The sequence below is a fragment of the Hypanus sabinus genome, chromosome 4, assembly GCF_030144855.1.
Source record: "Hypanus sabinus isolate sHypSab1 chromosome 4, sHypSab1.hap1, whole genome shotgun sequence".
In the NCBI taxonomy this organism is placed as follows: domain Eukaryota; kingdom Metazoa; phylum Chordata; class Chondrichthyes; order Myliobatiformes; family Dasyatidae; genus Hypanus; species Hypanus sabinus.
In genome coordinates, this window is record NC_082709.1 from 138,462,193 (window position 1) to 138,474,828 (window position 12,636).

The following is a 12,636-nucleotide window of genomic DNA, read 5'->3' on the forward strand; positions in this document are numbered from 1 at the left end:
AAGTTAAATGTAATTGCAGGATAAAAATAAAAGACTTGCATTAGCTTAGTATACCAAGACTTTTAGATCAAAAATCCATGAAGCCGGGAAGCAAAAGAAAACATCTATTCAAGATTAACAGATACAAAGGATTGAATATTCCATTAACGTTTTTCATTCACACCAAGTACCTAATACTATTTCCATCAATTCAGCCCCCATCTTTGTTCACTGACTCAAGCTGAACCAGTTTGTTTGCATCTTTGCTGTCTATTTCACTGAGTATTCCATTAAGTATCTTTACAATTTCACTTCAAGCTTCCACACCATCCTCAAATCTTTCTCCTATTAACCACTAGTCTGTGTTCCTTCTCCTTTGCCTGTCTCTACCCCTTTTATTCTAGTCCTGATGAAGGGTCTCAGCCTAAAAAGTCTTTAAGACCATAAGAAATAGGAACAGACTTCTGCCATTGCTCCATCAAGTCTGTCTTGCCATTCCATCATGGTTGATCTATTAACCCACTCAATCCCATTCTCCCTTCTCCCTGTAACCCTTGATGCCCTGATTAACCAACAACTTACCAACCTCTGCTTTAAATATACTCAATGCTTTGGTTTCCACAGCCTTCTGTGAAAATGAATTTCACAGATTCACTTCCAAAAGAAATTCCTCCACATTTCTCTTCTAAATGGATGTCACTCTATTCTGAAGTTGTGCCTGCTTGTCCCTAGACTTCCCCACTAGCAGAAACATTCTCTCCACATCCACTCTGTCTAGGCCTTTCAATATTCAATAGGTTTCAATTAGATCTTCCCTCATTCTTCTAAAATCCAGTAAGTACTGTCCCAGAGCAATCAAACACTCCTTGTGTGTTAACCCTTTCATTCCTAGAATTATGCTTGTGAACTTCCTCTGGACTCTCTCCAATGCCAGCACATTTTTTTCTCAGATGGTACCAAACCTGCTAACATTGCTCCAAGGGCAGTTTGACCAATGTCTTACAAAGACATCCTTGCACTTAAATTCTAGTCCTCTATAAAGGAATATTAACATTGCATTTGCCTTCCTTAGGTCTGTAGTCTAGTATAGCTTCCTCTGTGGTTTTTTTATTACATAGTTCAATCTAGTTTTTGTACTGTGTCATGTAAACCATAGTCCTGAAAATCATTGTCTCATTTTTACTATGCACTGTACCAGCAGTTATGGTCGAAATGACAATAAAAGTTGACTTGACTTGACTTGACTTACCACCAACTCAAATTGCAAATTAACCTTTAGGGAATCCTGTAGAAGGACTCCCAAGTACCTATGCACCTCTAATTTTTGAATTTTCTCCCTGGTTAAAAAGCATCTATGTTTTTATTCCATCTACCAAAGTGCAAAGAGTACTGTACACTTCCCTACACTCTACTCCATCTGACGCTTCTTTGCCCATTTTTCCAATCTAAGTCCTCCTGCAGAGTCCCTGCTTCCTCAACTGTTTATATTTCTCTCCATAGATGCTATCTGACTTGCTGAGTTCCTCCAGCATTTGTATGTGTTGCAACAGGTTTTGGTAATCTATCTTAAAGTTTACAGGCAGAATGGTCTTTTTAGGTGAAACTGCCATTCCATAGATTTGCTGAGGTCCAAAAATGCATTAATGAAGACTACAGTATTTATCATCTCTGGGATCAAATATTCTTTGAAATAAAACTCTTTGTTTCAGGTGTGGAAAATTAATTATTTTCGATATAAATCTTTACACTTTCAAACGTTTCCCTGGCCCTGATGGAAAAACTAAGCCATAATCTTTACTACAGGTGTTTCCCTTTTTCATCTAAAATCCAAAAACATCAGTTCCAATTATCAAAAGGAAAAATTATTTGTTGTTGAAAACATAGTAATTGACAGACAAAAAAGAAACTAATTTGTTACCTACCACAGTAGAAGATGCATGAAATAGTGGTGTTAGTTGGTTTACAGTAGACAAGGCAAAAGAAGAGGAAATCTTTGGAACACATAGGTATCTTTTCTTCCTTTGCACTTCTCACACATACTGTCTCAAATTACTCAAAATGGAAGGAGTTAACAGACAATACAACATGTTTTTATGAAAGCTCCTTTGGGATTTCTATCCCACAAATGACTGAATTATGATTTAATTGATTGGATTATTGATATCAGATTAATCTAATTGCCTTTCTCTAAATTGTAAATTTATGATTTACTTTGTGTTCATTGCTTCCCATATGAACTTAAGTGAAAAGAGAAACCCAAGGAGCAAGTTTTCGGCAGTGGAAGCTGCGTGCAATTGAGATGAAGGTTCTTTTTAAAAATTTGGTTGAAACCTTTCCATTTAGTGTGATTGTCACTAGATCATGTTTTCCCAATTTGAAAATAATGTGGATTAAATTCAGAGTCAAACTTAGTTTTTACTGGCTTTCGGGCTTGTCTCAAAACAACATCTATTACTAATGATTATGTCTGTAGGCTTGGGCTAGGCAATGCATTAAGTTTGCTGAACTGCAAGATGTTCACATAAAGTATTTACTGCATAGAAATCATGTTACTGGGCTCATACAAGTGTTTTTTCTTCAGATAAAGCTCTTTTCACAATTCAATATAAAAGTTCTGAATATTATTTAACTACTTATCTACCTAATGTTGTTTCCTCTTGATTGTATTTAACTGACAAATTATAAATTCTCTCTTCCTTGAGTCATACTAATTCAAGTTGAAGCTGTAAACTGGTGTAGCAATGGTTTCTTTGATGTCTTTATTATGCTATCCTTTCATAATAGTTTATTATGGAGGAATCTGATGATTTGCCTGTTGTTGCAGTAAAATCTGCCTGCTCCTTTCAGTCGAATTATTGACACTGACTGAGGGCTAACATTTCTACAAGGAAGATCCCACCATTTTAAAGGAATCTCTGAACACATATATGTATATTTATATTATATCTTATGAAATCCTGGCTGAAGATTGAGGCTGTCCCTAAGGAACTGTTAGCCAGTATTTATGCATTGCATGCATTTTGACTAAAACTTTCAATGTTGCACTTCTATTTATCATTTACAGCAGCTTTCTTAAGTATTCACATATTGATAGCTGAATTTAAGAGACTCAAGTGAATTCCCTCAGAAGGTTAATTTCCAGGTCTATGTGTCTTTTTTTTTGAGTTGCCTGTCTAAAAGTTTTCTTCCAGTTAAAGTACTAAACACAATACGTAATAGTGAAAGCACATTGTATTTTGCTTCCTAATTCATTCCATTAAAGGCAATCATTTTGGATTGTATTAAATGCTTTAAAGCTCTTGCTGATTTTGGGTCATCTAGCTTCTCCTGTGGCACAGCTTCTCACTTCAGTTCCAATTGTTAGTTATTAGTTGCAACAGACGACAGACAAACGATGTGGCATTCTCAGAAGCAAATGATAACACTCAGTTGCATATACCAAAGTCTGAACTTTTATGGAGATGTATAATGTAGCATGAACTTGAGGCAAGGCTATTTCTTCCAAGCGGATGAGGTTAATATTCCCAGTGTTAATTGTTGGATTTTGACTTTGGTGCTTTTATATATTTTTGATATATTCCCAAAATTCATTGCTAGCTTTTGTAGCTGCAGGCATTTCAAAACAAATGTTTGGAAGATATTGATAATTTTTTTTTTGCTTTTGACAATGTTTCTTCAAGGAAGGCAAATTAATCATATATTAAATTTCAGATGTAATAAGAATTCAGAATGGAATAGATTCCTGTTATTATTGTGTTCCATTCATGGCTCCTCAGGTACCTCTTTAATAATCTCATGTCTCACTCTAGGATCAAGCATGCAAATTCAGTTGACAGTCGTGTGCAAGAATCCGAGGTTGGGGTGGTGGGTAACTCTTTCCAGAGTACTACTTTGGAAAACATCATAGCTGTTAGCATGAATGTTCTGCACAAAATTAATCTTCAATCAACCTTGTCTGGTTTGCTCACTGCTGTTTGTGAGGGATATCTGTACACAAGCTGACTGCCACATTTTCTACATAGATACCCGACAACACTTCAGAAGATGCATAATTGGCTGGATAGATAGAAGATCTTTATTTTCAGCAGTCAAATAGTCCAGGGATTTAGATGCAGGATTGGAGTGGAAAGGCATAGTTGGTTGCATAAAGTTACACTGAAAGATGTTTTACCAAATTGCTTATACATTATTTTTTGGGTTGTAACGAGTAAGAGACAACTGCTGAGCATTTTTTTCTGCAAGACTTGAATTATCTCAGTTTTATTTCTTCCTGATTAATTTACAAACTCCAACTAAGAATAAAAAGACTTTGACAAGTTTGTTATGCCAATCATCAGTTCCATGATGCAGTAAATTTAATTTTGAGTTGTAAGTTTCTGATTTTGATCTGAAATATCAGTCAACCTATATTAGCTGCAAAGCTGTCTGCATCCACTAACTGACATGCTTGGAGTTATTGCCACAGTTCAAGACCAAAATCTTCATGATTTTTGTAGTTATCTATCATTAATTGAGTCTGACTGTTTTATCCTGTAAATACTTGCTTTCTGTTAAGTCCTATTAATATCAGCAGAGCCCCCTTTTTTATGCTGGTTTACAGGAAAAAAGGCAAATTAGCTAACTGTGCAAAAGAACATTTTACTAATAAATATCAAACGCTTCTGTCCAATGCTTTTGTATTCATCATAATATTGAAAGGAAGTCACATTTAAGAAGGAAACACAAACAACATGAATATTGTGAAGACTGGTGACTTTTATTTTTCATTCTCCCCACTGTCTCTCTAACGTTTTGTGAAAAAAAGGCAGGCCACATTCTGCATCAGCCATCTTAGATGCCACACCAATTACACACACTCACAAATTCAGAATATCATTACTGCTGAGTAAAAATAATTTACCAGTACAAAAATACCAGCAATCAAGCACTACAGAACATCACAAGGACTCAACAGCACCAAGCAAGTAGATCAGGATTGCGTAAGGCAGTGGCCAATCAAGTAGGCAGGAAGGCAATCAAAAAATTCACTAAGGCTGAAAGAAATGTATGCTTCCAACTACAAACTCTTGTGCTCTGAGGATGGTTAATTCATAAGACATATTTATACCTTGTCTGAGACTTATACTTAAGCATGGTAACATTGGTATTCAATTGGATATGCCAATAGGACACTGGGGGCCTCATTTTATTATTGTTTTAAATTATATTTTCTGTACTTTGTGCATGTCCTTAAAGCCTGATTGGCACTAAACTGCAGTGGATTCAACATACCAACTTATAAGGGTGCCCATACAATATAATCACACTCTAATTTATATGATTATCACTGATATGATGGTAAAATGGCCTACATGACATAAAAGGTGGCTAATGACGGCTTTCATCTGTAAGTCAATTACATTTGATCTATGTTATGCATAAGGGGGCAACATATTGAGAAACTATCCATAAAAATTGCACGACCAACAGATTTATTGTCTGCTAGAGTTTCATTTCGTGGCAATGCAGTTGGAAATATACACACAGCCTTTTTTAAAACTTTTTAGCCTAAGCATCAATTAGGTCCAAGTCAAAAGTACAGCTTGAGCAAATACAATATTGGTGCAATTTGAAACCTATGACCAGCATGCATACAGAATCTGAACTCTTCCTTAACTTAGTTTTCTTTTCTTTATAAAAAAAAAGGAGATCAAGAGTTCTAAGCTCCCTTCAAATAGAGTTGAATTGTGACCACATTTTAAAATTTATCTCCCCCACCAAGCAATTATACGGTTGCCTGCATTCAGTGGCCTGTTTCACCAATCCTACTACTTCTGCCACATATCCAGATGTGTGTGAAACCTTTATTAAGCAGTTACTAAAATGGTTAATGACTGCATACTGTTGCAGCTATAATGGTCCCCTTTGTTTTGATGAGTAAACTTGCAAATTACCACTAAAACTATTAGAAATATATTTGAGACAATGTAAACTCACTTCTTGTCACCTAACCATGATTCAGATTTGGTACAGTTTAAGAGACTGCCTGGCTAAAATTGGAAGGCGGCCTGTAGTTACGGTTTTTTTTCTGTATTTAGTTCTTGCTATCTCTGTAACGGTTATCTAAGAAGATACTAAACGCAGTAATTTCTGGTATGGCAAAAAGCTTGAGGTCTATTCAAACGGCAAGGCATTACATGCTTACATTAATAAATAGGACTATATTGATACAGCATTATAAAAAGTCACTTCAAGAACAATATTAAATGTTTCCTATGTTTTGTTTTGTGTTCATCTTAAAAACAGTAGGTTAAAAACATTTTAAACAACCAAGTAATTGTTTTGTGTGACCTATGAAATCACACTGTACCAGTATGCATTCCTTGTGTTTACTTTTGGGCAAGAATCATTATTAAAATTGGCAGAAATTCTGGTTCATTCATTCCCGTATTAACTGCAATTTATGAATAATAGACTTCAGCCAGTGACCTTGTAGAATAACCAAGCAAAAGTCGGTTAATTTCTGATGTTGCAATCATTCTCTCTGAGGCAATTACAAGGCTGAATAACAGTAAGTAGATGGCATTATTTGCCCCAGGACAACAAAACTAGAGGTGTAACATATATGAAAGTACAAGTAATACCCACAGCTAAAACATTTGTGATATGTATGTACTAACCAGATATGCCAATTTAGTGTTGTCTACCTACATACAGAGATACAGTAAGCTTGCCAATATATTAAAAGATCTTTTTTTGTGCCGAGATTCACAAAGTTTTCACAATATACTTAGGTAATCAAGCCAAGAAAAGTAGACTGAATTGTCTCCAAGCCCTTTTATGTTCCCGCTCCTTCTCTTATAGAAGCTTAGGCATTTAGTATTCCCTTGCTGGCTTCTATAGCCATTCTCTTCACTCCAGAGTTTTCAAAGAACTTTCAAAATAGCAGTGACAAGTATTGCCATGTTTAAGTGTAAGCACAATAACCAATTATTGAAAAGTGGAACTCTTCCTAAGAGATTGGGCATTCAAACTGACAGTCTATTAACACCAGAGAAGTCTACTAATTACGCACTTGGGTTAAATATCAATACCTTTGGTTGTATTCATGGCACACCATCACAGATGATGTAGAGGACAATGAGTATTTGGATCCGGGAATTATTAATGTTCTATTTTCCCCATAAAATAACAAATAGATCTGTAACAGATGAGAATTGTCCATTTTTATGATATCAATATACAGGTATGTTCCAAAAGGGAAACTCACTAGAAAATCAAGAAGAATATCAGATAGTAGCTATTAGTTGCCAAAGTGCATCAGAGATAATATGATTCTGGAGTCTAGTGCTAAAAAGTATTTAAACATTCCTTAACTGTCTCATAATTTTATGTCAAATGGCCTTTATCTAAGGAGGAAACTGGACAAAAACATTTTCCAGCACTGAGGTTTCAATTCATTATGATTAATTAGGTTAAGAAATTAGTTTTTTTTGGTATTTTACAAAAAAATGCGTTTTTTTTTCCACCAATAGAGGTGGAAAATCAGTGTGCAAAGCTCAAGTGGGAACACTTAAAGAACTACAGTGAATCCAGGTTAGAAATTCACATCAACTATGCTCCATTTACGATCGCCGTAAGTTGCACATATTTGCATATTCGGACCAGGGTTTAAAAAAAATTATTTTCTTTCAATTATTTGTAAAGCCCTCTGCAGATATTATCTTTTCTCTCACATGGTTTACAAAACAAAAGCATATTGGCATTTTGTTGTACTCAGTAAATGAGTTTAGCACTTGCACCTTGCTGTGTTCATTTTGTGGAGTGAGGTGTTTCATTCGGCTAATTTGCATTGAACTACATAAGATTTATAGAAAATGGTTGATAATCTTGGTGAAAAGCTGAGTGACAAAATTTTCTATGAATTGTATCATCGTTCCCCTTGGTGGTGATCACTAATGAACAAACATTTAGATATAAAGAGTCTAACTATTTAAAAATGTTTGAAGCTATATACCATATATGTAAGTGAATGTTCCACTTTATATATTGTCAAAATCAGTGGATATTGTTATCAGTAAGCAAAACAAAATATCAGTAGAATAGGAATGGGATTGAGTTTTAATAAAAGTATTATTCTGGATTGAATAGTGCCAATCAATAAAGAAAATCACTTTATTTCTTGTGTATTTAAATAAGGTGCTTTACCCTGCATTTTAACTCATTCTAATTAAAATCACACAGGAGAAATGTTAGCAAAAGTGATCAATTGTAAGATTCTAATGTGTTTTAGATGAACTGAGTGGCTTTGGTTAAATAGTAATAGAAAGCTATGAGTTTAAACGGATTGCTCATTCCTGTCTATTTAATACTTTAAGAACTTAAAACTTTCTCAGTATTATTGCAAACTAATGTACAATGAATCCATTGAGCTCCATATCATTTTCATTTTAAAACTAACAAAATCCAGATTTGCACATTGATGGTATTGCCTTTTGAGTAATCAATTGACAGTGTTTTTCAGCAAGGAACACATAAGTATTTTGAAATGTATGAAGGGAAGATTTTTATTTTCATCATTTCTACAGAGGTAATTTTAGCAATATGTTGTAAAGGTGACCTGATATCTTCCTATGTTGCTCTTTTCCATAATTTGAGGTTTCATTGAAGGCAGCTGACAAATCATTGTACAGAATTGGGCTTACTTTAGTGAAGTGGAGAGGCACAAATATAAAGATGTTCATTTTAAATTGAAATGGTTATTTGAGTGAATTTTAGAATCTTAAATTCTGCATGCAAGTCCTAGCCAAAAAAAATTGTCATTTTACATACTCCTCACTAAAATGTATTGCTGTACTTCAAACATAAAAATCTATTTTATATTTTTAAACTGAAACCAGTCAAATCACTGTTACATTTGCACGTGATGGTATCACAAATATGCTGTAACATTGAGTAAGATTATTAACTTAAAACTGGGAAATAATTTTATTTTTGAACATAATATATATATTAATTGAATACGCTTGTGAAGAGATGTAACAAATCAAATCGTTAAGAAATTTGAATTCTTCAGGTTTTATATTTAGGAATTTGATTTTGCTTAATTATTCGGTATAGAGCTTGTGTTTCTCCAGTGATGGTTACTTTTCAATGCCAGGTTATTGCCTTAAGAGTACTATAGTGAAAGAAATCATTCAAAGGTATTGTTCAGTAAGTAGGGAGAATATAATAGGTGTACAAATAATGGTGTTCTACCATGCGACATGCATCACTGTTGTATTACATTCTCAGAATGTGCTACTAATGCTAGCACAACATTTTAGATGAAATCTCTTCAATATAATAGCAACTGAGGCATTCCAGCAAAAATAAGCAAAATGTTTCAAATTGTCCAGAATTCTCTGTTACTGGACAACAGTTAAAGCAAAAAAATAATGTAATTGAGAATGAAAAAAAAGCTACAGAAATTCTAATGAAGATATGTCCAACTAATAACTGCAAATTAATAAATATTACTAGAAGTGTTATAATAGTCTAGTGGTAGAAATGCCCAAAGGCCTATCTGCTAGTAACATTCCTCTAGATACTTGAAGGTGGATTTCTAATCTGTAGATGGGGATGATTTGTGAGTTACAGGTTTGCTGCTCTGTCAAAGGTCAAACAAAATGAGCTTGTGTCTCACTTCCTTTTGAACACTGACACGATCTTAGTTCTTGCATTGACTCCTCACAGATTCCAGCAGATGAATAAACTTAATCTCACTCCCTTGCTTCCCCCATCCTAGGTTAATGTTCATGCTAATTCTTTCTACACGCTACATGGCATGATCGATGTGCCTTTGGAATGGTGCGAGGACCAGTAGTTAAGGCAGTGATGTGAATCAATTTCCCCGCAATATATTACTGGAGACAGTTTCTGTGCTAGTGAACTCTGTTGGGAAAGAAATTAACATCTTCTTGAATGTATAGTGAATTGAAGAGCTGGAATTGGAAACCAATCCAGGAAATGTTGATGATCTCAGGACAAAGGATAGTACTTTCACATATTTGAATTTAAGTATTACACAATAGATTTTTGTCTTATTTTTAATGGTTCCCTTCTGTCTCTAGAGTCATATATCTTTTGACTGAGTTGTTTGATGCACAGAGGCAGTACATTTTTGTAAAATGAGCTACAATCCATGCAAAAATTCCTAAATGTGTTAATTACAATGATATATAATGGTCAAATAATCCAATACCTTTGAATTCTGTCCTGTCCTGTTAGCTCTTCCTTTCCCCTGTTTCAGCTGCTTACATAAAATCTAAATGGGTCTTTCTTAAATTCTGAGAATTTTTCTCATACTTAACATGAAAAGGCAAAATAGCAGACTTTATTATCTATGGTTTTTCTAGTTTACAACTGAATAGCATAGGGCAGCCATCAAGATGTTCTGATAAAACAGTATTGCAGCAAATTGCAGGGCAGCACAGAAAACACCAAAGAAAGAGGAACATAGAAATCAGCTGATCACAACATCTTATATCTGCAGGCTACTATTGAATAGCAATTAAATAATCAATGCATTTCTCTTCCTATTATGTAATGTATTTCTGCCAAAGATCATGCAACAAACATATGTCAACAGGACATTTGTGTATGTTATGGGGCAGTGACATAATCTTCAAATATTCATGAATTGTTGGATAAACTAAAATCACATTAAATTAGTTTAATTGCAATTAAATATTATTTGATAAATTAAATGGAGATTAAGATAAATAACAACCTCAAAGTTAGGATCAGAATGAGGCCTTACCCACCAATAATTGGCACTTTGCTTTATTCTTAAAACAAATGGATATTCATTCCAATCACATTTAAAAGGATACCATTTTCACTTACATTTTTACTTCTTAAAGTAACATTGCATACAGTGAAACAGAGAGCCAGAGAAATTTTGTACAGTGCAAAAATTCCAAATGATGGTCATCAAACTGCCAGAACAACACCAAGAACATTTAAATTAAGCCACACTGTTTGACTGGAAAACTTTCCCGCCTTTAGCCATACGGGGAATGGTCCACACATCAAGGGGAGAGAGTAGTTGGGGCTGGGGGCTTTGCACCTTCAGGCATTTTCCTCGGTGGCCTTCTTTTCATCTCCTTTAACTTCTTCAGTTTGGGCACTTTCAGAAGGTTTACTTTCATCTGCAGAATCTGAAAAGAGACAAATTTATTTTGATCAAATGATATTTTAAAAAATATCAATAATATTATTCATAATTTGGGTTCTTTGCATGAATGTCAAAAAGATTTATCAATTCTATTAATTAGTATTCATCAGTATGATGTCTGCATTTCACTGCATTCTGAATTAACAGTGTATTTGCAATAAACAGGTTAATAACCTCTATATTTTGGAATACAAAACTGGATTCCAAAACCTTGGGGAAAGAAAAACAGTAATTTATTTATCTCTTTACAATCACACTTTCAGTACCTTGATTCCCATGTCATCGGATTGTTCAAGTGTTGTTTAATTCTGAGCCTGGTTTCTAACTCTAAAGACCAGTCCATCACATATCAACATCTATGTACTGTTCCTCAGCCTCTCTATCCTAGTTAGTCTGCAGATTTGGCTGTGACTCCTTCATCCTTTGTCACTTCCAGACTCTAACCTCCATCTTTGTGCGCCTCCGTTACTGCTTTTGAAGTTCCCAAAAGGTTTATTCTCAGCTCTCTCCAATTCTTCAGTGGTACATTTTTGGCAGAGAAATTTATTCAAAAGCAAAATAGAATGCTCCACTTAGGATATAGTGGTGTGCTGATTTATCTAACTACAGACTCTTTCAATGATGTGGATACAGTAGTTCCTGATGTTCAGCAAACAAAGTTTAAAAGCTTCCTCCACTTCAACATTAGGAAGGTCAAAGCTATTTTCTCAGGCTGTGCTGCTGTTTCCATAACTACAAAGCTGTATTTGACCCAAAGATTACAACCTTTCCTTTTCTATTGTTATGCCCTTTTACACTCCATCTCCATATTCTTCAAATGTCCACTTCACCTCATGTCATCTCCAGCTGTTTTGTTTGTTTATACCAATTCCAAATTTTTCATTGGTGTCCTGAAGGGCCCAAACTCCCCACTCTTTAAAAACTTCAGCTCACCCAACAACATCCTCCTCATCCATCATGCCTCTGCTCAATCAGCCAATGTAGCGCACATCCTAGAAAGCCTCAACTTAAATTTTCACCCATGCAAACCCCCTCTTCCACTAAGCATTGAAGCCCTAAATCTGCAGAGCACTTGGCTTCTCTGTATTCCTCAGTTCCTTCTCCAGATAGTTTGCCACAGTGCCTTAAACCTAGGGCCTGAACTTGAGAATTCTGTTCTTGGACAAGCTTCCTCATTTCTACTATAAGGTGTTGTTTAAACTAAACCTATTTAATCCAGATTTTGGTTGCACTTGAAAATTTCCATCTTTAATTTTTCTAATTATGTGTTATTTGAAACCAGAATATCTATTGAGATTTTGAATATATATAATTTAGAGTACATGCACACAGAATGCTCACAAAACAACTCATATATCAGCCCATCTGTTCTGCTATATCAACCAACTTTCCTCCTCTTTATCATTTAGAGACTGTATGAAATGAAGTATGGTCTTCCTTTATTTGTGACCTTAAATTTT

The 12,636-nt window shown here is 34.7% G+C and overlaps 1 protein-coding gene across 1 annotated transcript in view; it reads right to left on the bottom strand.

Moving 5' to 3' along the window:
* Window positions 1–4,734: 4,734 nt before the first annotated feature.
* Window positions 4,735–12,636, bottom strand: part of gap43 (growth associated protein 43) — a 189,076-nt gene continuing 181,174 nt past the window's right edge. The window contains exon 3 of the mRNA XM_059968196.1: window positions 4,735–11,159. Coding sequence (XP_059824179.1) covers window positions 11,071–11,159 — 89 coding nt within the window. The 3' untranslated portion in view covers window positions 4,735–11,070. The remainder of the gene's footprint in view (window positions 11,160–12,636) is intronic.